The 26,493-nt window shown below is 46.0% G+C and overlaps 2 protein-coding genes across 2 annotated transcripts in view; one reads left to right on the top strand and one right to left on the bottom strand.

Moving 5' to 3' along the window:
- The window catches only part of RALB (RAS like proto-oncogene B), an 83,401-nt gene extending 78,915 nt beyond the window's left edge, over positions 1 to 4,486 (bottom strand). The window contains exon 1 of the mRNA XM_057505712.1: positions 4,375 to 4,486. The gene's annotated coding sequence lies outside the window, so the exon portion shown is untranslated. The remainder of the gene's footprint in view (positions 1 to 4,374) is intronic.
- A 5,594-nt stretch (positions 4,487 to 10,080) lies between these two features.
- Positions 10,081 to 22,455, top strand: TMEM185B (transmembrane protein 185B). Its single transcript, XM_057505710.1, has one exon. The coding sequence runs from the start codon at positions 10,442 to 10,444 to the stop codon at positions 11,492 to 11,494; it is 1,053 nt and encodes a 350-aa protein (XP_057361693.1). The 5' UTR covers positions 10,081 to 10,441; the 3' UTR covers positions 11,495 to 22,455.
- The last annotated feature ends 4,038 nt before the right edge of the window (positions 22,456 to 26,493 follow it).

The raw sequence follows: 26,493 nt of genomic DNA, 5'->3' as shown, positions 1-26,493 counted from the left end.
AAACACAAACAGTAAGCAACTTTTCCCACCAAAGAGGTAATTAAATCATATTCCCATCCAAAGCTCCATACAAGGCACTGGTCTTGACAGAGCCTAGAATGCAGATTCCAGAAGAACTCATTCTAATCCAAGACAGAAAGGGGACAGATGGGTGAGGAAGCATCACAGTTGGCAGACAGCATTCCCAAATTCTGATGGAAGAATCAGATAATGGGCAAAGATTCAGGACGGCAAGAACAGCCACCTTTCTGAACAGGAGACCCGCACACCAGTGCTGTTCTGGCGCTTCCCAGCCTGCACTCAGCAACTGACTCAGCAGCCCTACAGGGAAGGTTCCAGCACCACCCCATTTTATAGGAAGAGAAGAGAGAGGGGCAGTGCCCACACTGCTTGCCCAAGATCTTGCATCCAGTAAACAGCAAAGATGGGAGCTAGACCAGGGTTACCCTGCATAAAATCCAGGGTTCAAGTCACAAATCCTTGAGAATCCACCCCCAAGGGCACTAGGTCAGGAAGCAGCCTTGCCAGTAGACAGAAGGCAACACAAGAAAATCAGCACCACAAGAGTACCAAGGACCAGGAAGAAGAGCCTAAAATGATGCCCTTTGCCACCTCTGCTAAAGGCATTTCCTTGTAGGGAGAAGGAAATGAAGCCTGATGCCAACACCTGCTGTACGTGCCTTGCAGCCAAATTTCAGACACGTGCACAGGGAGCCAGACCCAACCTGGGTCTGCTGTCCCTGTTCTCTCCCCACATCTCTTCTGGTCCTCATGTTGCAGTGGGGATGAAGGAAAGAAAACAACTGGTGATTACATCCAGATTTCTAAATGGAAAGATTAGGACAATATAGCAGCTATAGCAAAACCTTGCTCATGGGAAGTATGCAAAATCTGCAGGCTGGGTTTGTGCTTTCCACATCAGAATTCCATGTGAACTTCAATGCTCTGACCAAGGTCACAATAAAAGAAGAAAAACCAGCGGCTCACCTGTCTGTCAGCCCAGTTGCTGGTCTTACCCAACTTGCTATTCCTGGTGGCTGTGATCGGTGATGGGTGAGCAGATTCTCTCAGTAAACACATGCTCTGGGGATCAGGGAGAGTCCCCTCCCAGCACCTTTCCAAAATTCTGCTCCCTGGCACTGCCTAAATGAGTATATCCAATAGGGGGCTCTTAACCACTCACCTCTCTTTTCACACAAGAGCAAAACACATTTTTTTAATGGTTAGAAACTGGTTATTTAGGAAATACTTCTTTAAAAAACAACTTCTAACCAGCTGTTTGGCAGAAGCCCTCCAGGTGTTTTCCCAGGTGTATGCCCAGGCCAAGAGGTAGTATGGGCAACAATCCTACTCATTCTCTCACTGTTGTGGGGTGCCAGGACCCCTGAGGTCAAAGCCTGCCTTGGGGCCTTGGTCATGGGCCTGGCCTGAGTCTTCTCCCTGTAACAAGAGCAAACAACCTCCATACACCATGCTAAATAAATGGCAGCTCAGCCTCTGTTTGGTCCTGCATTTGGAGACCCCAGGCCCACCTCCACCCAGGGTGGAGCAGTTGATGGTATCCACTGTCATCACTGTTCTATTTGACATGACAATCATTTTCTTGCCCACTCCCAGCTTCCAAAGCCCCTTTTAGCCCAAAAGAGAAAAAGTAGGCCCTCTATTTACTTGTTCCTGGCTTTTTTTTTAAATGAAAAAGAATCCTAGGTGTCCTTGTACCTCTGCTCCCACACACCCTAGCACCACCCTCCCATATGATCTATTACATTCCTATTTGCTGATACATCTGTTGTGGTGGTGCTAATGGCTGTAAACCATCTTTACTGACTGAGTTTTTTTTAATCACCCACTTAGAAACTGGAAAGTAAAACCTCTTTCTTCAATATGCCTGCTCTGTAAAAGCACTTAGGGTTCAACAAATTACCTGTCTTCATGGAGGAAATCTAGTAACACTGGACTTGCAACAGGAATGCATTACATGAACAGTAACTCACCACCTGAAAGGCTTGCTAGATGAAGCTGGGAAATTTATAGCTGTTTCAAGCAATCTGGAAAGAAGCTCAGCAACAGTAAATAATTTCTGTGTTATGAGAGAAGAATCTAAGACCAGCAGGAACTTGGCAGAATTTCCTTTTCTTTCTTGGGTAAGAAGCTGCTATATGAGAAGGAATGGACTGCTTGGTCTGGGTTTGAATCCTATAATGTATCTCCAGCCTCAAAGATACAGTTTCAGTTTATATGCAGCTGATGAATCATGATGAGAATGCATCCCAGGTCTCAGAGGTTAGCTTTTCCCTCTCCTCGCAGCCTCTATAGCTGGACAGATGCTCAGGGTTTATTTTATTTATTTCTAGACTTTGTGGTCCTGGCTTATAGTTTCATTGCATGATTCATCACTAGAGGAACCTCCCTGTCTCTGATGAAGGCAGGAGATGAGCAATGGGCCAGACATCATGATGTCAGACCTGCCATGGCAGCACAGGGCATTTGAAGGGGACAGAAACATCCTGTATGGGCTAAAAGGCTTCTCAGAGGCCACATGGCTGCTCGTTCTGAAACCTGGCTGCATCCTAGAATCCTCTGGGGAGCTTTAAAAAAGTTTGGATTCCAGGACTCATTCCCCAAGGCCTTAGATTTGGAAAGTCTGGGTTGCAGCCCAGGAATCAAGTTTGAGGCCTGTGTTTAGCCAGCAGCCTGTGTTTGGACCTGCATTTGGAGACCCCAGGCCCACCTCCACCCAGGGTGAAGCAGTTGATTGGGTGCCAGGATTATTTGCTGTAGTTGTAGGATTTAAGTTCTCTTCAGTTACATCCCATCTGATTTTAATAGATCTGAGAGCAACCCCACTTCCCTGCCCAGCAATCTTTCCAGCAGCAGCACTGGGTGAGAGAGGGTACGGGACTGTGTACCTATGTTGGAAGCCTGCTAAGTGTGCCAGGCCCTGTATCTCTATTATCTCACTTCAATCCTCTGGGGAAGATATCATTATTTCCATTTTATTGATGAGAAACCTAGCATCAGAGAGCCTGAGTCATTTGGTCAAGGACATAGAGCTGGTTAACTGACAGAGCTAGGATTTGACTCCAGCTGGCCCCTTCTTTGCCTCACCTGGAATACAGCAGGGGCCTCTCAGCACTGGTCTAATTTAGGCAAGCCTTCTCCCCTGATCACCCAGCTGGCCCAGTATTCACACCACAATTTATTTCTAGCACTTCTTTTTTTTCTAGGTTTTAGTTGAGTTTTAATTTATTTGAGCCCAACGACCTATGGTTTGCCCTCTGGCTCTTTCCAGTTGTTCCATGTTTCATGTCTGTGCCCTCTGACTGCATAGCAGAGTTATCAATCTTTGGGGACAGAGACCACAGGGCCTAGCACATATCAGGTCGTAGTAGACAGTCTGGCTACAAAAGCTGAGTGATGAGTGAAGGGCATGGAGCATAAATGTGGGCCCTAGCTCTCTGTACTACCTCCCCATGAAGAAGCATCTGCCCAAAAACACAAATCCATGACTGCCCCTGAGGCAGCAGTGGGTCTAGGGGTTTGAGGAACAGGAAGAGGCGGGTATGGCTGCAGGAGCCCAGCAAGCAGTGAGATGAAGCCAGAGAAAGGGGCTGAGGCTAGCCAAGCAGGGCCTTAAAGGGTATGGCAAGGCATTTAGAATTTGTCCTAAGAAACCAGAAGCCACTGAAGATTTGACACAGGGAAGGCTGCAATCCTACGGCCTCTGTGTCTCAATGTTGTGCTATTTCCTCTGCTGGGAGACTGACAGCCCCAAAAAGGCAAGAGCCACTTATTGGTCACCAGGAGACCCCAAGCCCAGCTCTTAAGGACATGCAGAGGCATTTAATTTATTATTAAAATTTTGTTTGTTATTATTATTTGCAACTTTTGCGTTATACTATCTCAGAACTTACACAAATCCAGATCGGAGCAGGACTGAAGATTGCCTTTGCACAATAAAAAAATCATCTGAGTAAATTAACAGAGCAAACAGTAGGGAAGAATGGGGGGAAAAGCTTAAATTACGGATGCAAACTGCTTAAAATATTTTAGTAGTGCCGATTTCAGTATAAACAATCAATACTCGAATTGCCTACCATTTGTTTAACAATATTCCACAATTCAGGAAGCTTCTCACCCACACCCAAAAAAGTTTGGATTAATATCTGGCTCTATTTGGATGCTTCAAATTAAATTATCCCACTGCTCAGTGCATCAATTCATAACATTTGGGGGTTATTGTGATCAACCCCAAATAAATCACTGATCCCAGATATGAACATATACCCATGTCAAAACCAGTCCTGATTTTAGTTGACTTTGAATTTTTTGCAGCCCTATACTGGAATAAACTTTTGGGTTCTACCTCTTTACCTTGTTAATGTTAATTCTTCACCTTTGTAAAGTTTTCCAGACCAAAAGCACTTAACAAGCTGCCATCAGTAGAGGGAGATTCACAATCCAACTTATGGCACCAACTCTGTTTCTGCAAAGATGACACAGAAAAAAGAACATGAAAATCGATCTCTAAAAATATTAAGCTTTATGTATTAAGGTTCCTTAGAATATTCATTCCTTCAACATGGCAATTTGATTTCTGGAAATTACCCTAAAGAAATCATCTGAATTAGAAAAGCTGTGTGGAGAAAGACCACAGTGCCCTTCAGCTCTGAAAAGAACAGAAATAACACCCGTGTGGGGGAGAAGCACCATTTTGGACAACCCTGTGATGTACTGTGTGGTCATTTAAAAGACACTTACGCTTATTTACTGTAGTAATCTGAGAAATGTTTCTATTTCTGGTATTTCATCATATTTAAGGCAGCACTGATTATGAGACATGCCACTATTTCATGTGCCATGAGGGAGAAAAAATACCCAGGATGGGTTAATAAGTCTTCTAAGTACAGCTTAGGCATCTGAGTAAGGTGGGTGATAAACAGCCCTGTCAGGAAGAAATTGTGTCTTAGCCTTGGCCCTGAGTGCAAGGAGAGGAGAAAATCACCCCTGCGGATGTGAACAAGCCCATGCTCCCACAGACTGGTGCCTCCAGATGCACTACAGTCCTGGCCTGCAACACCACAAGCAAATGCTGTGACTGAATTTAACTTAAATTTAATCTAAAGTCCTCCCAGGTTGGCAGGGCCCCAAGGTGATTATCAGAAGCAAATAACACCCTTTGGAAGAGATGACTATGAACACAGGCTGAAGCACCATCAGTGGTGTGTACAAGATCCTAAGGGGTTAAAATGTGAAAGCAAATGAGTCTTAGAATTAATGTTAAGCAAAATACCAAAATAAAATGGTATGTGGACAATGATATGTCTTTGCAGAGACAGCCAACTGGAAGGGAATACACTAAAATGTTAACAGTGATTTTTCTGTAGGTGATAAAACTAGAGCTTTTTATTTTTCTTCAAATGACTGCATTTACCAGATTTTCTTAAAGTGAGCATGCCTTTAGTGGCCATATAGGAAGCAGGAGAAATGCAACAGGATGATGTAAATAGGTGGGGGGATGATCAGGGAGGACAGCTTGGAGGAGGTGACACTGGAAATGAGGGGCCAGCACAGGAAAAGCTCTAGTAACTCATCACTACTGCATCCTGTCAGGACAGGGCCCCAGTCACAGGGCAGATGCTTGACGCACATTTGTTAAATAAATACAAGTTAAAAAATAGCCGCTAAGGGGTCCCAACTTGAGTCTGGCTCTTCAGTGGGGCCTTGCTCAGTGGACCAGGCTGATGAACAGGGCTAGAATACCAGCGGGACCAATAGCAGGGCTCAGTAGAAAGCCTGAAGCTGCCAGTTTAGCAGAGAATCATGGTTGGGGTGTTGGGTGTCAGTTTCACTAACTGTGAAATGACTTTAGAGCCCCTGCCACCACAGCCCCTTCAGATGACACTGCACTTTGAAATACTAGGTTCAGGGCCAGCTCCAGGAGGCCCTCTGGATTGCCAGCACCACCTCCCTGCAAGCCTGAGAACTCTTGGCTTTGGACAAGCTACTTTGTCTCACAAAGCTGACCTTGCTCCACTTCTCAGAGCCGGGAAAGATGCCACATCAGCACAGACCTTCCTGCCTCCCTGTGCTTTCCTGGAAACATTTGCTACAGATAGGCCTGTGCTAGAAATTGCGGATGCAGAGATGGAAAACAGGGCCCCACCCCTGCAACAGTCCCAGTGCACCTGGGACAACCAGATGGGCAGAGTCACGCCATTTTGGGTGTGAGCCCTGGGACAGCAGGGAGGCCAGGCTAGAGAAAAGCCACTCAATCCTGACTCATGACCAGGTTCCAGCTGCTCAGTGGACTAGCCAGGGGAGCCTACTGGGGATCACCAAGTGCAATCTGGGAGTACAGCACTGCCACCCTGGTCTGTATTGGGAAAGCACTCTGGCAAGGGCTCCTTTTGGAAACCCCGGCTCTCCCAGAGCCTTCATGGGGCAGGCTATCTCCTTTCTCACTGTATGAAGAGCCAAGCTGGTACAGAGCAGAATTTCTAAAGCTGGTACAGCATTCCTACCTGTCCCCTAGTTACTCAAACAATAATTGAGGTCCTGTTGTGAAAGGACTTTGCAGATGGAATAAGGTTCCTAATAGGCTGACCTTAAAATAGAGACATTATCCTGGATTATATGGCTGGGCCCAATGTAATCACATGAGCTCTTAAAAACAGAAAAGACAGAAGAGATGCAGCAGAAGCATCAGTCAGAGAAATTCGAAAGCATGAGAACTTGACTCACAGTTGGCGGCTTTGAAGGGAGCCACAAACCAGAAAAGACAGGTGGCCAAGAATGACCCCTGGCCAACAGCTAGCAAGGAAATGGGAAACCTCAGTCCTCCACCATGAAAATGAACTCAACAAACAAGCTAAATGAACTTGGAAGCTGATTCACCACTAAGTTCCATCAAGGAATACAACCCTGTGGACACCTTGATTTTGGCCTTGTGAGACTCAAGCAGAGATCTGCTGAACCACCCTATGCCCAGACTTCTGATTTACAGAAACTGAGATAATTGGCATTACTTTGGGCTGCCAAGTTTGTGGCAATTTGTTACAGCAGCAATTGGAAACTAGTAACTAATACATAAGCTATCTGTAGACAGATCATCCTGGCTGGGGAGTGGATGCTGACAGTGAGAGGGCTGGGTTCAGCAGTTGGTTCCACACTGCTGAGGGAGGAATGGAGGGAACCACTGGATTTGGGACAGGAGTGTTGCAGTCATGAGTATGGCCAAATTAATTCACTCAGCCAATGTTTCTCCAGCACTTGCTATGATGAAAGTGCTGGCTGGGTGTCCAGAACTCAAATCTCATGGGGAGAAAGATGGCTGAACAGTGACTCAACCTAGTGAAATGAGTCCCGTGATAGAAACAAAGCCCCTAATGCTGTGGGAAGTTAGAGAAGGGTCACTAGTCCACCAGGGGTCAAGGTTTCCCAGGACCTGAAGTGTTGTCTTGGGTCTTGGTGGTCCAGGGAGGAAAGAAGCTATGTGGAGGTGGGCTGCCCGAGGGAACAGCAGGGTCTTAGAACACAGAGATCATGCATGGCCCACTGCGGGGAGACAGCAGATTAGCAGATCACAGGAAAGGTACTTGGCCAGCAGGTGGGCCAGGGCAAGCTCAGGAGGGCCTCCCAGGCCAGAAGGGGAGTTGGGAGGGAGGATGCTAAGCAGGCATGGGGACACGTCAGTGCACCCAGACTTGGAACAGGTAGGCCTGTGTTGGTGGACTAGAGCACCCATATCCCCACACACCATCTCTAAATGAATGAATTTATGCTTTGGCTTGTGTACTAGCCTCATAGCTACGGCACCTAGCACATAGCTAATAGTCCATGTTAGCTTTAAAAGTAAATATAAAGGCAAGGGCAGGTCCCTGAGAAACTGACCACATCAAGTAAAACAATGAAGGAATGGTGGTCAATGCACAGAAGTGGGGGTATAGATTTGGGGGCCTGGCAAAGCCAGGTGAGGGGACAACAGGCAGCAGCCTTCTACCTGGGGCTTTGGCATAAACCTGGCTTCAGGATCTGACCTCCCTCCAGAGTGGGGCAGCAGGGGTACACCACACCAGGGCAGACCACCTCAAGAGCCTCTTTCCCAGCTGAGGAGAACCATGTACTTGTCTTCAATGAGGAGCTCTAGAGATGGGAAAATACTCTCCGAACTCCAGTCTTTGCCACAAAGCTGGCAGCAGAGACCCTGAGGTCATCCTGCTACAGGGAGGAGAAGGGGTTGGTGTGGGGGGAGGGTAAGGATTCCTGACTGTCCCAGCAGTCCAGGGGACCTGACTCTGCCACTGCCTCCCTGCAGAGCTGCTGGCAGACTCCTCCTGTCCTCAGGCTTTATTTTCCCCAATGTAGTAATATTCAAAGCTCACATTTCTTTAAATGCAAAGTAATTTCCACATATTGATTTATCTAATCCTCAAAATAATCCATGTTTATTATCCTATTTTATAGTTCGACTGGTACAGGGTTTTGAATTTTAAACTTTAGCTCACAAATCCCTCTTGAAACAGTAAAAGAAAAACCAATACACAAAACAGAGATAGAAGGAAAAAGTTGACGGAGAAAGGCTAGAGCACCTCTTAAGCTAACATTCTCCTCACAATGACTCCCAAAATGTTCTTCAGAAACAAGGGGTCCAGAAGACACATCTATGACATCAGGGGTTAGGGCAGAACCCTGAGGCCTGGTAGGAGCCACTCAGCTGGCAGTCCCTCCCCCAGGACTACCCAACTGCCCCGGCTGAGGTGGGAGTTAGCAAAGTTGCAGGGAGATCTCTGAGGGCTGGTACTATCCACCCTACACCAAGCTCCGGGAATGTCCTGGTAACGCTGACCTGGAAAAGCCAGCTCCTGGGTCTGGACCGCGATCCCCACTTCTCTCTCAGGAAGCTTTTCCTTGATATCCCATGGAGACTGACACCAGATGTGTTCCTCAGATGGCCTCCTCCCTTAGAGCCCAGTACTTGAGTGTGGGCATTCCAAAGCTGCTGCAGGGAACTGGACTGCGGGGGACGGGTGGGGACTGAGAGGCAGGAAGGACAAGGAGCCAGGGATCTGCTGAGCACAGGAAGACTGGAGAATGAGGGAGAAGTCTTCCAGGGTCTGCCCAGCTGGCGAAAGAGGTTAGGGGCGTGCTCCGAATCACAGACCTGCTGCAGCTCTGCTGGCCCCTGGAGCCCACTCAGGTCAGGCCCCAACTTAATAGCCCAGGAAACTGAGGCCAAGACAGAAGTAACGAATCTGGCTAGGTTTCTCACCTGAAGGGTTGTTAGGGCCTGGAATAGAACCGAAATTTCTTCACTTCCGGCCCTTTTCCCAACATTGTTCTGTGAAAATCAGATTTAGGCAGAACCAAGAAAATCAAAATGAGGATTACGGACTTAAAGTCAAGAGCCCTGAATCTGAGTCTCCATTCTGCTCCTAACCTGCTCGGTTACCTGAACCGAGAGGCACCTGCTTTCTGGGTCCAGTTTCATCGCCTGCTCCGCAGGACACTGGAGTTCTGCGAGGTCTAACACCCTCCCCAGTACCTGCGCTCCACTTCTGGGGGAAAAGGCGCAGGTGTAAGACCACCGCTGCCGCTTCGGCACTCGGCCTCGGCCATTTCACAGGCAGCTTGAGAAGTATCCGTTGCCCCGCCGGGTGGAGTCCAGCCCCCTGGAAGCTATTTGTTCCAGGTCAAGTCCCGCTACCCTACCGAAGGCATTCACTCCCTCCCTCCTGGGCATTGGGACCAACCCACCGCCTCACTGGCGCGCGCGCATACACACTCACACACCTACCCTGTGCATTCATAGCTACCGGCACCCACTCCCTCGCTCACAAACTCCCACACCCGGCCACCACCCGCTTTCGCTCGTGCCCAGGTCGTTTCCGGATCCGCGCTCCAGGAGCCGGAGCCTCACGGTGGGTGCCCGCGTCCCAAAGCCGGTGCAGAGGGGTACAGGGAACGCGAGCAGCCCCGCCCCTGGGCTGGCCGGAAGGATGTGAGCTCACGCCCGCCTCCGAGCCCCAGGCGCCGCCAGGAAGCGTCCGCCGGAAGTTCCTGCCCGCTCGCTTCCGAAGTCGGCAGCTCGTCAGGATCAGGGCCCGAGCCGCTCGCCCGCCCGCCCCGATGCTACGCGCAGTAGCTGCTTTCCAAATGGGTACGGACTGAAGGAGGGCGGCGGCGGGGCTAAGGCAGCACCCGGCTCCGAGACGCCGCGCCGCCTGGGCCGCTGGGAGAGTGCGGGGGAGCGCACCACGCCCCACCGCGCTTCCGGCCTGGCCACGTGACCCCGCACGCACGTGTTCCGGCTTCTCGGCACCGTGGGTCTAACCACCTCCCCGCGGCCCCCGGCCGCTTCTGAGGTGGAGCAGCCGCAGGCTGGGCCGGGCAGCGGCGGAGACGCGGTGCCCGATAAGAGGGACTGAGACGCGGCTTCGCCATGAACCCCAGAGGCTTGTTCCAAGACTTCAACCCTAGTAAGTTCCTCATCTATGCCTGCCTGCTGCTCTTCGCCGTATTGCTGCCCCTCCGCCTGGACGGCCTCATCCACTGGAGCTACTGGGCCGTCTTCGCTCCCATATGGCTGTGGAAGCTCTTGGTTATCGCGGGTGCCTCGGTGGGCGCCGGCGTTTGGGCCCGCAACCCTCGCTATCGCGCCGAAGGGGAGGCCTGCGTGGAGTTCAAAGCCATGTTGATCGCCGTGGGCATCCACCTGCTGCTGCTCATGTTCGAAGTCCTGGTCTGCGACAGGATGGAGAGGGGGACCCACTTCTGGCTGCTGGTGTTCATGCCGCTCTTCTTCGTGTCCCCAGTGTCCGTGGCCGCCTGCGTCTGGGGCTTCCGACACGATAGGTCTCTCGAGCTGGAGATCCTGTGTTCTGTCAACATCCTGCAGTTCATCTTCATTGCTCTGAGGCTGGACAGGATTATCCGCTGGCCGTGGCTGGTGGTGTTCGTGCCCCTCTGGATCCTCATGTCGTTCCTCTGCTTGGTTGTCCTCTATTACATCGTCTGGTCACTCCTGTGCCTGCGGGCCTTGGATGTGGCTGCAGAACAGCGAAGAACACACGTGACCATGGCCATCAGCTGGATAGCGATTGTGGTGCCCCTTCTCACTTTTGAGGTTCTACTCGTTCACAGATTGGATGGCCACAATACATTCTCTTACATTTCCATATTTGCCCCCCTTTGGCTTTCATTGCTAACTTTAATGGCTACAACATTTAGGCGAAAAGGGGGCAACCACTGGTGGTTTGGTATTCGCAGAGATTTCTGTCAGTTTGTGCTGGAAATTTTCCCATTTTTAAGGGAATATGGGAACATTTCATATGATCTACATCATGAAGATAGCGAAGATGCTGAAGAAACATCCATTCCAGATGCTCCTAAAATTGCTCCAATTTTTGGAAAAAAGGCCAGGGTAGTTATAACCCAGAGCCCTGGAAAATATGTTCCCCCACCTCCCGAGTTAAATATTGATATGCCAGATTAAGTTCCTTTTCTAGAGAGCAGCATCAATGGAATAGAAACCATTCACACACACAAAATCCACCTTCTTTTTGCCTCTTTGTTCATCCATCCCAGACCTGAAATTGAAAACAGGCTTCAGACACCGTCATCTCATGCTTGTTGAGGACTGATGCCTATCAGTGACTCATCAGGATGTACTACAGATATAGGAGGTTATTTTACTTTCTGGCTGTGTTAGTAAGTGGTGTGTATACATGTGTGAGAGAGCTTTCTGGTTTGGTGCTTAAAGAGCTAGCTTGGGAGCAGTAAGTTAAATTGCTTTAGTAGGTCCTTAAATGGAATAGCCAATGCAGCTGGGTATTTTTATGTGTACTATACCTACCAAAGGTATTGCTGAAAAAATTATTTTTATACACTGCTAGTCTAAAATTGTATTTCAGATTGTGCCTGTTGTGACATAATCAATAGCAATGCAAACAATTCTCTTACCCACCACTTGTTTATAAGCCTCATAGTTATTATTGTTAGTGTTCCCACTGTTAAAACAGTTCTCTCTTTGAGCTTTGCTGATATTGGTCTTTAATATCCCAATAGGTGAATTTTTCTAATGCACTGAATCCATACATATATGATATTTATACGAATATTTTAGCAATGTAATATATTATGTTGAATTCCAGTTCTGTGCAGCACAATGTATTATGTTAAAGTATTTTTTAAGTTTATATGTGAAGATAAGTGTTTATTGCAGATATCCTTAAAGATTGCTTTAAACATTAGTATTTACCCAGTGTGGGATCTTATCACAGTACTAGTCATGAGTATAGGGAATGAAAAATCCCATGGATCTTAATATTCAGATGTTAGGTGACTCAGTATGTACAGTTTTAAGGCCTCTTTTAGTACAGGGAAGAGCCACCATCCTGTGGGAACAGGTGATATGCTCCAGTGTAGTACCAGGCCATAAAGTGACACTTATTTGGTACCTTGAGTTTTCCCACACAGGTAGTACCATCATCTCTTCAGGAAGAACCACAATAAACAATAAGTGATTTGTGCATATTTTAAAATCTTAGAATATTAGTGGTCCACAATATAAAGTATTACTTGTCATTGGAAAACTGGAGAGAGTGGTCTTAAGCAAAAACAACTAATAGGATCAGGTATTATTTTAAGGATGACACTTTTTGATCTATCAGCAACAGGGAAATAATAGGTCAGGTAGTTTTTAAAATAACTGCAATGTTTCTTTAAGTACTGGTGGTACACCATAGAATCAGAAGGGCAAAACCCTGATCCTGGAAGAGTGATGTTCTTCTGACTGAGAACAAATAAATAACGTTGAAAAGAAGGTTAAAATAAAAAGGTGTAGAGGTATTACTGGGGAAAAGGCTGGAAGGAATCCTTTTTTTAAAAAATGTATTTATTATTTTTTTATTAAGGTATCATTGACACACAATCTTTCGAAGGTTTCACATGAGCAACTGTGGTTACTGCATTCACCCATATTATAAGTCCCCCCACACACACACACCCCTTTGCAGTCACTGTCCATCAGCGTAGTAAGGTGCTATAGAGTCACTACTTGCCTTTTCTGTACTATACTGTCTTCCCTGTGACTCCCCTACATTATGTTTGCTAATCATAATGTCACTTAATCCCCTTCTCCCTCCCACCCCACCCATCCTCCCCACCACCTTCCCTTTGGTAACCACTAGTCCGTTCTTGGAGTCTGTGAGTCAGCTGCTGTTTCGTTCCTTCAGTTTTGCTTTGTCGTTATACTCCACAAATGAGTGAAATAATTTGGTACTTGTCTTTCTCCTCCTGGCTAATTTCACTGAGGATAATACCCTCTAGGTCCATTCATGTTGTTGCAAATGCTAGGATTTGTTTTCTTCTTATGGCTGAATAGTATTCCATTGTGTATATGTACCACATCTTTATCCATTCATCTATTGATGGATACTTAGGTTGCTTCCATATCTTGGCTATTGTAAATAGTGCTGCAGTAAACATAGGGATACATATGTCATTTTGAGTCTGGGATATTGTTTTCTTCAGGTAAATTACTAGGAGTGGAATTCACCTCCGTATTGCTTTCCACCGTGGTTGAACTAATTTACATTCCCACCAGCAGTGTAGGAGGGTTCCCCTTTCTCCACATCCTTGCCAGCATTTCTTCCTTGTCTTTTCAATGGCGGCCATCCTAATTGGTGTGAGGTGGTATCTCATTGTGGTTTTAATTTGCATTTCTCTGGTGATTAGCGATGTGGAGCATCTTTTCATGTGCCTGTTGGCCATCTGAATTTCTTTGAGAAGTGTCTGTTCAGATCCTCCACCCATTTTTTAATTGGGTTATTTGTCTTTTGGGTGTTGAGGCATGTGAGTTCTTTATATATTTTGGATGTTAACCCCTTGTCAGATATGTCATTTACAAATATATTCTCCCATACTGTAGGATGCCTTTCTGTTCTACTGATGGTGTTCTTTGCTGTACAGAAGCTTTTTAGTTTGATGCAGTCCAATTTGTTCATTTTTGCTTTTGTTTCCCTAGCCAGAGGAGATGTGAAAAAGTTACCCATCTTTATATTCAAGAAATTTTTGCCTGTGTTTTCTTTTAAGAGTTTTATGGTTTCATGACTTACATTCAGGTCTTTGATCCACTTCAAGTTTACTTTTGTGTATGGAGTTAGACAATAATCCAGTTTCATTCCCTTACGTGTAGCTGTCCTGTTAACATGTAGCTGTCCCATTTTACCGACACCAGTTGTTGAAGAGGCTGTCTTTTCCCCATTGTATATTCATGGCTCCTTTATTGTATATTAATTGACCATATATGCTTGGGTTTATATCTGGGCTATCTATTCTGTTCCAGTTATCTATGGGTCTCTTCTTGTACCAGTACCAAATTGTTCTGATTACTGTGGCTTTGTAGGAGAGCTTGAAGTTGGGGGCATAACCCCCCCAGCTTTATTCTTCCTTCTCAGGATTGCTTTCGCTATTTGGGATCTTTTGTCGTTTCATATGAATTTTACAACTATTTGCTCTAGTTCATTGAAGAATGCTGTTGGTATTTTGATAGGGATTGCATTGAATCTGTACATTGTTTTAGGCAGGATGGCCATTTTGACAATATTAATTCTTCCTATCCATGAACACAGGATGTTTTTTCATTTATTGGTGTCTTCTTTAATTTCTCTCATGAGTGTCTTGTAGTTTTCAGGGTGTAGGTCTTTCACCACCTTGGTTAGGTTTATTCCTAGGTATTTTATTCTTTTTGATGGAATTGTAAATAGAATTTTTCCTGATTTCTGTTTCTGCTAGTTCATCGTTAGTATATAGGACTACAACAGCTTTTCTGTATGTTAATTTTGTATCCTGCAAATTTGCTGAATTGAATTATTAGTTCTAGTAGTTTTGGGGTGGATTATTTAGGGTTTGTTATGTATGATATGTCATCTGCAAACAGTGACAGTTTTAACTTCTTCCTTACCAACCCAGATGCCTTTTATTTCCTTGTGTTGTCTGATGCCGTGGCTAGGACCTCCAGTACTATGTTGAATAAAAGTGAGGAGAGTGGACATCCTTGTCTTGTCCCCGATCTTAAAGGAAAAGCTTTCAACTTTTTGCTGTTAAATATGATGTTGGCTGTGTGTTCGTTGTATATGGCCTTTATTATGTTGAGGTACTTGCCCTCTATACCCATTTTGTTGAGAGTTTTTATCATGAATGGATGTTGAATTTTGTCAAATGCTTTTTCATTATCTATGGAGATGATCATTTGATTTTTGTCCTTTTTGTTGACGTGGTGGTTGATGTTGATGGGTTTTCGAATATTGTACCATCTTTGTGTCCCAGGAATAAATCCTACTTGATCATGATGATCTTTTTGATGTATTTTTTAATTCGGTTTGCTTATATTTTGTTGAGTATTTTTGTATCTATGTTATCAGGGATACTGGTCTGTAATTTTCTTTTTTTGTGGTGTCTTTGCCTGGTTTTGGTATTAGGGTGATGCTGGCCTCATAGAATGAGTTTGGAAGTATTCTCTCTTCTACTTTTTGGAAAACTTTAAGGAGTATGGGTATTAGGTCTTCACTAAATGTATGATAAAATTTAGCAGTGAAGCCATCTGGTTTGGGATTTTGTTCTTAGGTAGTTTTTTTATTACTAATTCAATTTTGTTGCTAGTAATCTGTTCAGATTTTCTGTTTCTTTCTGGGTCAGCCTTAGAAGGTTGTGTTTTTCCAGAAAGTTGTCCATTTCTTCTAGGTTATCCAGTTTGTTAGCAAATAATTTTTTATAGTATTCTCTAATAATTATTTGTATTTCTGTGCTGTCCGTAGTGATTTTTCCATTCTCATTTCTGATTCTGTTTATGTGTGTAGACTCTTTTCTTGATAAGTCTGGCTAAGGGGTTATCTATTTTGTTTATTTTCTCAACCAGCTTCTGCTTTCATTGATTCTATTATTTTATTCATCTTGATTTTATTTATTTCTGCTGTAATCTTTATTATGTTCCTCCTTCTATTGACTTTGGGACTCATTTGTTTTTCTTTTTCAAGTTTCATTAATGGTGAGTTTAGACTGTTCATATGGGATTGTTCTTCTTTCCTGAGGTAAACCTGTATTGCAATATACTTCCCTCTTAGCACAGCCTTCACTGTATCCCGCAGCTTTTGCAGTGTTGAGTTATTGTTGGCATTTGTCTCCATATATTGCTTGATCTCTGTTTTTAGTTGGTCGTTGATCCATTGGTTATTTAGGAGCATGTTGTTAAGCCTCCTTGTGTTTGTGAGCTTTTTTGTTTTCTTGGTGTAGTTTATTTCTATTTTCATACCTTTGTGGTCTGAGAAGCTGATTGGTACAATTTCAATCTTTTTTAATTTACTGAGGCTCTTTTTTGGCCTAGTATATGATCTGTTGTTCAAAATGTTCCATGTGCAGTTGAGAAGAATGTGTATCCTGCTGCTTTTGGGTGGAGAGTTCTGTAGATGTCTATTAGGTCCATCTGTTCTAATGTGTTGTTCAATGCCTCTGTCTCCTTACTTATTTTTTGTCTGGTTGATCTGTCCTTTGCAGTGAGTGGTATGTCTCCTAAAATGAATGCATTGCATTCTACTTCCCCTTTAATTCTGTTAGTATTTGTTTTACATATGTCGGTGCTCCTGTGTTGGTTGCATAAATATTTATAATGGTTATATCCTCTTGTTGGACTGACCCCTTTATCATTATGTAATGTCCTTCTTTGTCTTTTGTTACTTTCTTTGTTTTGAAGTCTATTTTGTCTGATACAAATACTGCAACTCCTGCATTTTTCTCCCTATTATTTGCATGAAATATATTTTCCATCCCTTCACTTTTAGTCTTTTAGTCTGTGTATGTCTTTGGGTTTGAAGTGAGTCTCTTGTAGGCAGCATATAGATGGGTGGGTCTTGTTTTTTTATCCATTCTGTAATTCTCTGTCTTTTGATTGGTGCATTCAGTCCATTTACTTTTAGGGTGATTATCAATAGATATGTACTTATTGCCATTGCAAGCTTTAGTTTTGTGTTTACCAAAGGTTCAAGGGCAGCTTCTTTACTATCTAGCAGTCTAACTTAACTCGCTTAATACACTTGTTTCAAACACAATGTAAAGGTTCTTTTTTTTCTCCCTTCTTTTTCTTCTTCCTCCTCTGTTTAAATATTAGGTGTCATATTCTGTATTCTTTGTTTCTCCCTTGACTGACTTTGTTGATAGTTGATTTACTTTTGCCTGTGCTTATTAATTTGTCTACTTCCTTTATTGTGGTTTTATTTCCTCTGGGGACAGCTATTTAGCCTTAGGAGCACTTCCATGTATAGCAGTTCCTACAAAATACACTGTAGAGACTGTTTGTGGGAGGTAAATTCCCTCAACTTTTGCTCATCTGGAAATTGTTTAATCTCTGCTTCAAATGTAAATGATAATCTTGTCAGGTAGAGTATTCTTGGTCCAAGGCCCTTCTGTTTCATTGCATTAAATACAGCATGCTACTGTCTTCTAGTCCATAAGGTTTCTGCTGAGAAGTCTGATAATGGCCTGATGTGTTTTCCTTTGTATGTGAACTTTTTTCTCTCTCTGGCTGCTTTTAATATTCTGTCCTTGTCCTTGATCTTTGCCATTTTAATTATTATGTACCTCTTCATGTTATCTTCCTTGGGTCCCTGTATTGGGAGATCTGTGCACTTCCATGGCCTAAGAGACTTTCCTTCCCCAGATTGGAGAAGTTTTCAGCAATTATTTCCTCAAAGACACTTTCTATCCCTTTTTCTCTCTATTATTCTTCTGATACACCTATAATGTGAATATTGTTCCATTTGAATTGGTCACATAGTGCTCTTATTTTTTCATTCCTAGAGATCCTTTTTTCTCTCTGTGCCTCAGCTTCTTTATATTCCTGTTCTCTAATTTATATTTCATTTACCATCTCCTCTACCTTGTCTAATCTACTTTTAAACCCTTCCATTATATGTTTTGTATCAGATACTGTATTTTTCAAAGTTTCTGTCTCTTTCTTGAAGTCCTCTCTGAGATCTTGAATATTTTTCTTTACCTCTGTGAGCATGTTTATGATTTTTATTTTGAAATGTTTATCAAGATGATTGGTATTTTCAGTTTCACTTAGCCCTCTTTCTGGTGTTTGAGGGATTTTGTTTTGTATCAGGTTCTTTTGCCATTTCATATTTCTAAGGATTACTATGGAATAGCTTCGTGTAGCTGGCGCCCTCTAGTGCCAGAAGTTCTACTCTCTGGAGCTGCCTAGCACATGGAGCCATGGTTGGGGGTCGCAGGCGAGCAGCACCAGTGCCTGCCAGGAGGTAAAAGCTCTTTCCTGCTTCCTGGCTATAACGCCTGCCTCCACTGCCAGGGCCCATGAACTTAGAATGCAGGGAGGAGCCTCTGCATTATGCCCCTGTATCTGCTGTGGGCAGGGCCACCCTCCAGCTGGCCTGGCACAATGGCAGGGGCAGCAGGTTTGAAAACCAGTATTAGTCAGGAGGAAGGAGCAGCAGGCTGTGTATCACAGTGGGGACCCTCAGTCTGCATTGCCAGCCAGGGGGATGGATCGCCTGAAGCTCCTGAAAGTTCCCAACCTGCTGGGCTAACTGTGCCAGGACGATTTTGTCCACCTGTCCTTTCTCCTGAGCAGCCAGTTCTCTGTAATCCTTGCCCCATTAGCAACCCTCTTGCTACTGGAAGTCTTTCAAAGTGCCCACCTTTTGTCCCAGGGCAGCTGGTTGTAGGTACCTGTTCTCCACAAGTGGCTGAAATCTCAGTCTTTCTGAGTATTCTGCCTGTCTGCTTTCCTATCCCCCTAATCTCCAGAGCACCATGTAATGTGGATTTGTGCTCTTGGAGCAGATCTCCAGGGCTGGTGTTCAGCATTTCTTGGCTTCTACTCACTCCCTGCTCCATTTCTCTTCCTCCCACCTGTGATCTGGGGTGGGGGGAGGTCTTGGGTTTCACTGGATCATGGCTTTGCTACTTTATTCTTTTCCGTGAGGTATTCTCTTTTCCCCGTATGTAGGCAGTCTGTCATTGTCTTCTTTCCGGTCACTCTTTCAAGCTTATTTGTATTTGCTGTATTTTCGTATTATATATATGGTTTTGGGAGGAGGTTTCTGCCTTCTCACGCCACCTTCTTTTCTTCTCTGGAATCTGTATTATTAGCAACTTGGTAAAAGTGATCCCAGTCAGGCTCCACATGAATTAGTAAATAATTTACCTGGCAAAGGGGCGTGCTAGGAACAAATGCTAGTCCTTGGAACCTAGTGTCTGAAAGCCTGAGGATGCCACAGCACAGTTTAGCTAATAAGGGGCAGAGCTGACACACACACACACACACAATGTACATGTTCCCACTAGCCATTCAAATATGGGAAGCAGCTCTGAGCAGCAGTGGATGTAAAATTTCATAAGGATTTATTCATTCATTTTCTCAAAAAATGTGTATTGAGGACCTACTCTGAGCCAGACATGGTGCTAGACAGTGGGGATACAGTAGAGAGCCATTCAAATGTGGCCCCACCCCACAAGCACAAAGCATAAAGTTAAAAGTGACAGTAAGAAGATAGCACTCTACCTGTGGGAGGGAACAAGCAGGGTGTGCAAAATACATGGAAGGATACTACTGGCATCGGAGTGACCTTCACATACAACTTCATGCCCACCCTTGCTTTCAGGAGCCCCATGCTCCTGATCGCCCCTCCACCTCCATATACATCTCAAACAACATTGACAGGAATATCAGTAAGGTTTAGGAGTAGAGGAGTAGGTTTGGGGGCAACAGTGGGTTCACCAGCCCCTCCTGGCTGTAGTTTCAGGCTTGGACTTCTTGGCACCTGGTGGGATTCCTGCTGACTTTGGAGTTCCTGCCCACACCCAATCCGTCTTATCCCCTCTACTCCTCCAAAGCCTAGTACTGGAGTGCCTGTGTGTGGAAGTGATAACAAGCCTCCTCACCCATGGGGGCCAATAGGTGTCAGATTCATTTCCACCTCAAAAACTTCAGATAAAAACTTGGAGTCACAGGCTGTGGAAAGTTAGTCTGTAAAAGTTGGGCTGAGCTGTACCTGAGGATTTACCTAATTACCATGTAACTCTGGCTCTCCACAATATTTAGCATGTATCAAATTGTGTAATTAGTTTTTCCTGTAAGATGATATGTCAGCTTTTCCTGCAAAACTAACTCAAAACCCTCCATGGTTGGTAATTGCAAATTCCCCCTTTCAGGCTTACAAGTTGGCAGGCCATGGGTTTGATTCAGGTCTTCACACACATCCCTTCTCTATTCTTGATCCCAGGTGGAGGAGTAGCATTCCCTGGGGTATGTCCTATCATGGCAGAAGCACACAAAGCCAAGCCAAACCCTGCAAGCACAATATAACCCCCGCTCATGGGTGAAGTATGTCAAGTACATTCATTCTGTGGGCCAAAGCAGAAGGCCAAGCCTGATCTCAGTGGGCCAGTACACCCCCCAGGGACAATGACAGTCTGCAGAGCTTTTGCAAGATAGTTCTAAAGATCAACAAGGAATCACAAAATTTGAGGAAAAGATCATGAATGATTTTTTCCTCTCTGCTTTACAAACATTCTGTTATTTCAAAAAGGTAGTTTAATGTAATAATAATTAGCAGGAAATCTATTTGAGGAGGCAGGGGACTTGAAGCAAGATGAGGAAGACCCTGTGTTTAGGCCCCTCTGTAAACTAGAAAGAGGCCCTGGAGGCTCCAAACAGGAGTTTTCTGGCAGTGCTATGCTCCGAGCGCTTCTTGGGGGGCTCTGCAGGATGCTCTGGAAAGGTCAAAACAGCACAGGGAGATCACTGGAGGAGGCACTGGACTGAGGAAGAAGCAGAGTCTAGATAGGCCTCAGAAGCACCCTAGATAAAGTGGGAGGCAGGCTCTCCATCCAGGATTGTGGATGGCGAACGAGAGAGAAGACTCCAGTACAGGGAACTGTCAGAGCAGACAGTGGCTCAGACTGATAGCAAGCCTGACATCTTGCACAGCAAGCACATAGGGATCAAGGGCAGTTGTGTGGAGAAAGCCAGGCAAGGTTGTTGCTCAGGGACCATTTGGTGAGGAGGCTACAGCTGGTGCCCCACCGTTGATTGACCACATGACACTGTCACCAGAAAAGTAAATGCCACCAGTGTCACCCTTGGAGCTGCCAGTAATTCCTCAGCTGTGTCTGCCATTAGCTCAAGATGACAGAACCGAGAGGGAGGATATGACTGCGTACACCTTGCTATGCATACCCTCGGTATGAGTTCATTCTGCCCCTTGGAGAACACAAGAAGCAGGGAGAATAAGGTCCTTCAGCTTTGATAGGAGGAGGCAGGGTTCTGCCCAAACTCACTCCGGAAAGGATTTGCCCAAACGGAAGGGCATGCAGATGCTGGGTAACCAGAGATAGTGACAGAGGTCCGCTATTTCCAGTCTCTTTGCTGTCTGACACACCTTTTCCCATTGCTCATCCTTCAGAAGCAGTGCCCCCATCTAGCATGTGCTTCATTACTGTGCATTGCCCCAAAAAGGAGGGTGGCCCAGGCTGTGTTCTCAGTGGCTGGTGGCCTGGTGTGTGGGAAGACTGGCTTTTGGGAATGATCTCAGACTGATCGACAAGACTTTGAACTTCCCATACTTCTTGAACTGCAATTGGTTAAAGCCTAGAAGGGCCAGGTCAAAGTGCCAGAGTGGCTTTGAGGGGGCAATGAAACTGGCTCATCCCTGCTTCATTCATTGCTTCATCCAGCAATTAATCTAGGGTATTTAGAGGTGTCTCTTTTGCCTCTAGCTCTGTCCTGGTTCTCTCCACACATTGTAGAATGTGTGGCTTAAAGGTAACTACTACAATCTGCCTCCAAAGTGCAGTCCAAGGACCCCCTGGGGACCACGTGGTCTTTCTTTTCCCACTACACCTCTGGGTGAGGGAAGCCAATTCTCTTCATATTCTGCAGTGAAGATAACACACTGCAACAGATGGAATGCAGACACACAGAGAGAATCCAGCTTCCTTCTCTCCTGCCAGACATTAAAGGTCTGCAAAAGGCAACAATGCCACTCTTCTACTCACCAGATTTTTTTTGTTGTTGCTCTAGGAAACATGGTTATTTTTCCTTAAAAAAGTTAACATGTAATACATTTATTGTTTTTAAATGAATTAATATTAAAGTTATTGGCTTTAATTTCTACCATGGTAAATGCAGATATAAGTCATACAAACCAAGGTCCTTGGGGTCCTCAATAATTTTTAAGAGTGTTAAAGGGGTCCTGTGACCAAAACTTTGAGAACTGTATTATGCCTTATATTATGGTGGGGGGAAAAGGGAGGAAAGAAAACTAAAATTGGGTGGAAGTTACTCAAATCCATGTGACACAGCAGGGAAGGGAAAATAATAGCAGTGTCTTTTCTGCAACAGCTCACAGGACGGCTTCTCTCCTCAGCAGCTCTCCACGTTCCCCCGCCTGCCCCTGGATTAGCTGGGTTACTTCACCCAGTGGGGTAGCTCACACCTTCGTTCCTGGGGGATCTGAGCCCTTTGTTTGTGCCGCTGGCATCTCATTTTACCTAGAACTAAGAGGAGCTCAGAGGAGCTCCTGGACTCTGGCCATTTTGTGGGAGCAACACTGTTTGCTCTTCATAGTCCTTCAGAAGGGCTGGGCTGTTGTCCTGGGGGCGGTTGGGATGGGGGGTGTTGATCCTGACCACCAAGAGGAAATGGGGATGGACAGGCACTCCCCAGAGCACACAGGCCGCCTTCTCTCTGCGTTTGCAGGATGTCCTGTTTGTTAAATAGCTCATGGAAGGGCAATGGGGTTTTGAAAGCTTTTCCTCCCCAGCAGCTTGGAGCTCCCTGACCTCCCATCCCCTGCTCCTGCCCCTCCCATGCTGCCCTCCACACCCCATGTAACCAGGCCTCCACCAGCAAGCCAGACCTTGGGGCCTCAGGCTTCCTCCCTGGGCATGAGTGGCACTCTGACGCAGGATCTTGGGCCACAGGGGTTGTCCCAGCCGCACCCCTGCCGGCCCTTCACGGCCCTGGCACAGGGCCTGCCATCCTGAATCGGGGCCTGCCTTCTTCCTCCCCAAACTCTGACCCTCCTCCTCTGGACTGAGTGACTCTCTAAGAGTTGAAACATGTCTGGCTGTACATGACTGAAGTCCCACATTCCACCCATGGAGACAGGGAGGAAAGCTCAGTCAGGATGCTTAGACAATAACTAATAGTGACTTAAACAATGCAGAATGTCACAAGACGTCCAGAGGTGAATGACCAATGAATGGCCTGGCCTCCCTGTTCGACAATTCATCGAAGAAAGCAGGCCTTCCATCTTTCTGCTGCACCATTGTCATCCTAAGTGTGGCAGGACCTTCCCCCTGGGTCACCAGACAACAGCTTGCAGGTGTCACAGGCAAGGTGATGGTCCACAGAGAGGAGCAGTTGTTCCCCTGAATGTGTCTTTTTACCAGGGAGGAAAATCCTTCTAGACTGTTTCTTCATCGCACTTGGTCAAGACTGGGACACGGAGGGAAGTGCTAGCGAGGCGAATGCAGCCCTGTGAGGGCGGGGACCTGCCAGGACTTCCATCCTGCTGGGGGTGGAGTATGGCTTCCCTAAGCCACCAAGGTAAACTGGGGAAAAGCAGAGGGCTGGGCCAGCACACTGGGCAGAGGGGCATTCAGGGGACTGCATGACCCTCCACATTCCAATGGGAGAGACCCGGAGGTGGGAGAGGTGGAAGGACAGGGAGAGAAGCAGGTATCAGGTCATGACCAACTGCATGAGCTGAATGGTACATTTTAATATCCAGAAGGCCATGGAAATACTGCCAAAGGATTTAAGCATATTTAGGTTTTAAAAGATCATTCCACCATAGCAAAAAATTGGAAAGAACCTAAATGCCCAAGAATCAGGGATTACTTAAATACATTATATATACAAAGACTAGAATGTTATGCCTTCTCTTAAAAAGATGTTTTGATGTCTTATGAAGAATTTTCAGAGTCCAGGAAAATTCAATATTAAGCTATATTGGAGGTGGCAGGGAGGAAATGCAAGATAAAAACAACATGAATTGTTTTCATATTCAATGTATTTTGTATTAATAGGAAAAGCCTGGAGGGCAATAGCACAAACTGGTATGGGAGGGTTATCTTTCCTTCTATTTTTCTGTATTAACCATTTTTCTACAGTGAGCATGTCTAACTTTATATTCAAAAAGGGGAGTAATTTTGAATTTTGACAAAGTGTGATTGTGCGGACAGTGGGAGGTGGAGCAGAAAGAGATTCGGCAGAATGAGGAATGTGGGCAGGATGACTTTGAGATGTGACCACGTGGTGAGGAGGGAGGATAGCTCAGAAACACTTTCTGGGGGGAAGGAAGGGGTCTTCTGGCAGGGACCCTTCTTGTGGAAGGTAGAGGGAAGCAGCGGCAGCCCCCGCTGAGAACCCCAGACCCTGGTCCCTGTCTCAGGCTTTCCCTTCCGCTCTGGGCAGGCGCCCCTTCCTCTGACAGGAAGGTCCCTGAGTCATCTGTACTGGACTTGAGGCAGCCCCCTGGTGCCGCCTGTGTTCTGTAACTGAGAGAGGGTCTTCCCCCACCCATCAATTCCTGTACCCCAAGCCCACCCTTGCAACCCCAGAGCCTCACAAGCCCCACCCCAAAGCCCATGGGGGTTTGTTTAGGCTCTGGAGGAAGTGGCCTATGGTTATCAACACTCTCCCAGTGTCAGCAAGATGGAGGTGGAGGGTGAGGGGGTCCGACTCTCCAGTGCTTCCATTCACTTTGGAAATCACACTGGCGTAGCTCTCAGATCTCCATTTGAGAGCCAGACACAAAGCACAAAGGGGCAGGAGGCCTGGGCTTAAACCCTCATGGGATGCAATCCCACAGCCCAGCTGCATCCTCCTTTTATGTGCCCTTGTCTGTTTTGGCCATAGCTGAAACAACTACAGGACTCTCCTCCCGCTGACAGACAGCAAGGAACTGCTGGACCTATAGGGAGAGTCAGCACCCCTCCTCAGCAGGAAGCAGCTACAGAGGAGCGAACACCACCCATTTTCCCTTGAAAGACTTCAAGGGTCCACATTCCTGGAAGAGGAATGTTACAGTAGGTGGATAGCCAGACATGAGGAGGGGGAGGGTAGGGACTTTGGCCGGTGTTTACATTTGGTTAGATGCTTCTTTATATTCTAAACATTCTGTGTCACCTGTTCCCACAGGATATGGGGAGGGATGATACCGAAAACAGACCTGCCAAAACTGCCTGGCTCCAACACAGAGGGGAAGTTGACCGTGACTTCACTTCAAAGTACCTTATACGCTCGTTAGCATACTGAAAGTCACATGACAGTTCCAAAGAAGACCATCTAAAGACAAAAAGAGGGCTTCACCCTAGTTCCCAGAAATCCCCTCCTTATTCTGAGAAAACCCTACCTTACCTGATAAATGTCTCACCCCTGCTTAAACTCCAGCTATAAGACCACCTAAGTTGACCCCCCAGGCTGCTCACCTGTGGAGCATGCCTGCATTCCCTTGCCGAGTGTGTGCTTTGCTTTATTAAATTACTACTTGCTTTTAAATAAATAACAAACCCCTATGGTAGCTGTGTGACCCAGGGCAGGCCACTGACCTCTCTGAGACTTTAGGGGTCAACTTTGTAAGATCCCTATAACTCTGGGAGAAAATCCTGGGACAAAAATACCTTTGAAACCAAAATCATTCAAAGGGAGAGATAAAGTTAAGAAACCTGCTTATTTCTTACAAGCAGTCGTCCTGTCTTTTAACAGGCTGCAGCAGAAGAGAACTCCACCCAACTTCTCTGGTCCAGATAAGCCCTCACAGGCCCTTGTAATTACCTATTGATATGGAGATGGACTTCTACCACACCTTGGAAACACCTATTTATATGCAGATGTACTAAAGCCAGGTGAAAGATTCTGGAAATACTTCAGCTTTACCCACAATCCCCAAGGTGGTGGCCGCTGTGAGCTTTGGTGGTATGAGACACAGGGAGCAAGCCCAAGCTCAGTGCCCTAGAGTGGGGCTGGAGTGCCAGGTGAGTCTCCCACTGAGGAACCCCACCAGCCCTGGAGCATCCCCTCCTGCTGCACTGGCCCTCAGCCTGCAGCTGCTCTGGCAGCCAAGACACCCTTGGCCAGAGCACCCCTGCACTGCTCATGGGAACATTGTGTGGCTGGCTGTGGCCTGGGCTGAATCTCACTGGCTTACCTGAGGCCAGAGTGTCATATGGGCTGTGTCTTCGTTCATGTCTACACCCAAGTGAACCTGAAGTCCAGTAGGTGATCAATAATTCTTGAGTGAGAGAAGGAAACTTCTGGTGTGGGCCCCTACTTTGATCCCCCATATGACTCACCAGCAGACACAGCCTCAACCCTGGTGGCTAGGCCAAGGGACAGAGGCACAGGTGGGAGGTAAGTGTATTAGTTTCCTGTGGCAGCCATAAGAAATCAGCCCAAACTGGGTGACT

This window comes from Manis pentadactyla, chromosome 8 (assembly GCF_030020395.1).
Source record: "Manis pentadactyla isolate mManPen7 chromosome 8, mManPen7.hap1, whole genome shotgun sequence".
In the NCBI taxonomy this organism is placed as follows: Eukaryota; Metazoa; Chordata; class Mammalia; order Pholidota; family Manidae; genus Manis; species Manis pentadactyla.
The sequence above is the reverse complement of the archived record's forward strand: the minus strand, read 5'-3'. Positions and strand labels throughout refer to the sequence as shown.

What these genes read in the sequence shown, in the direction of transcription:
- TMEM185B (XM_057505710.1), top strand. Translation starts at nt 10,442, where the DNA reads ATGAACCCCAGAGGCTTGTTCCAAGACTTCAACCCTAGTAAGTTCCTC.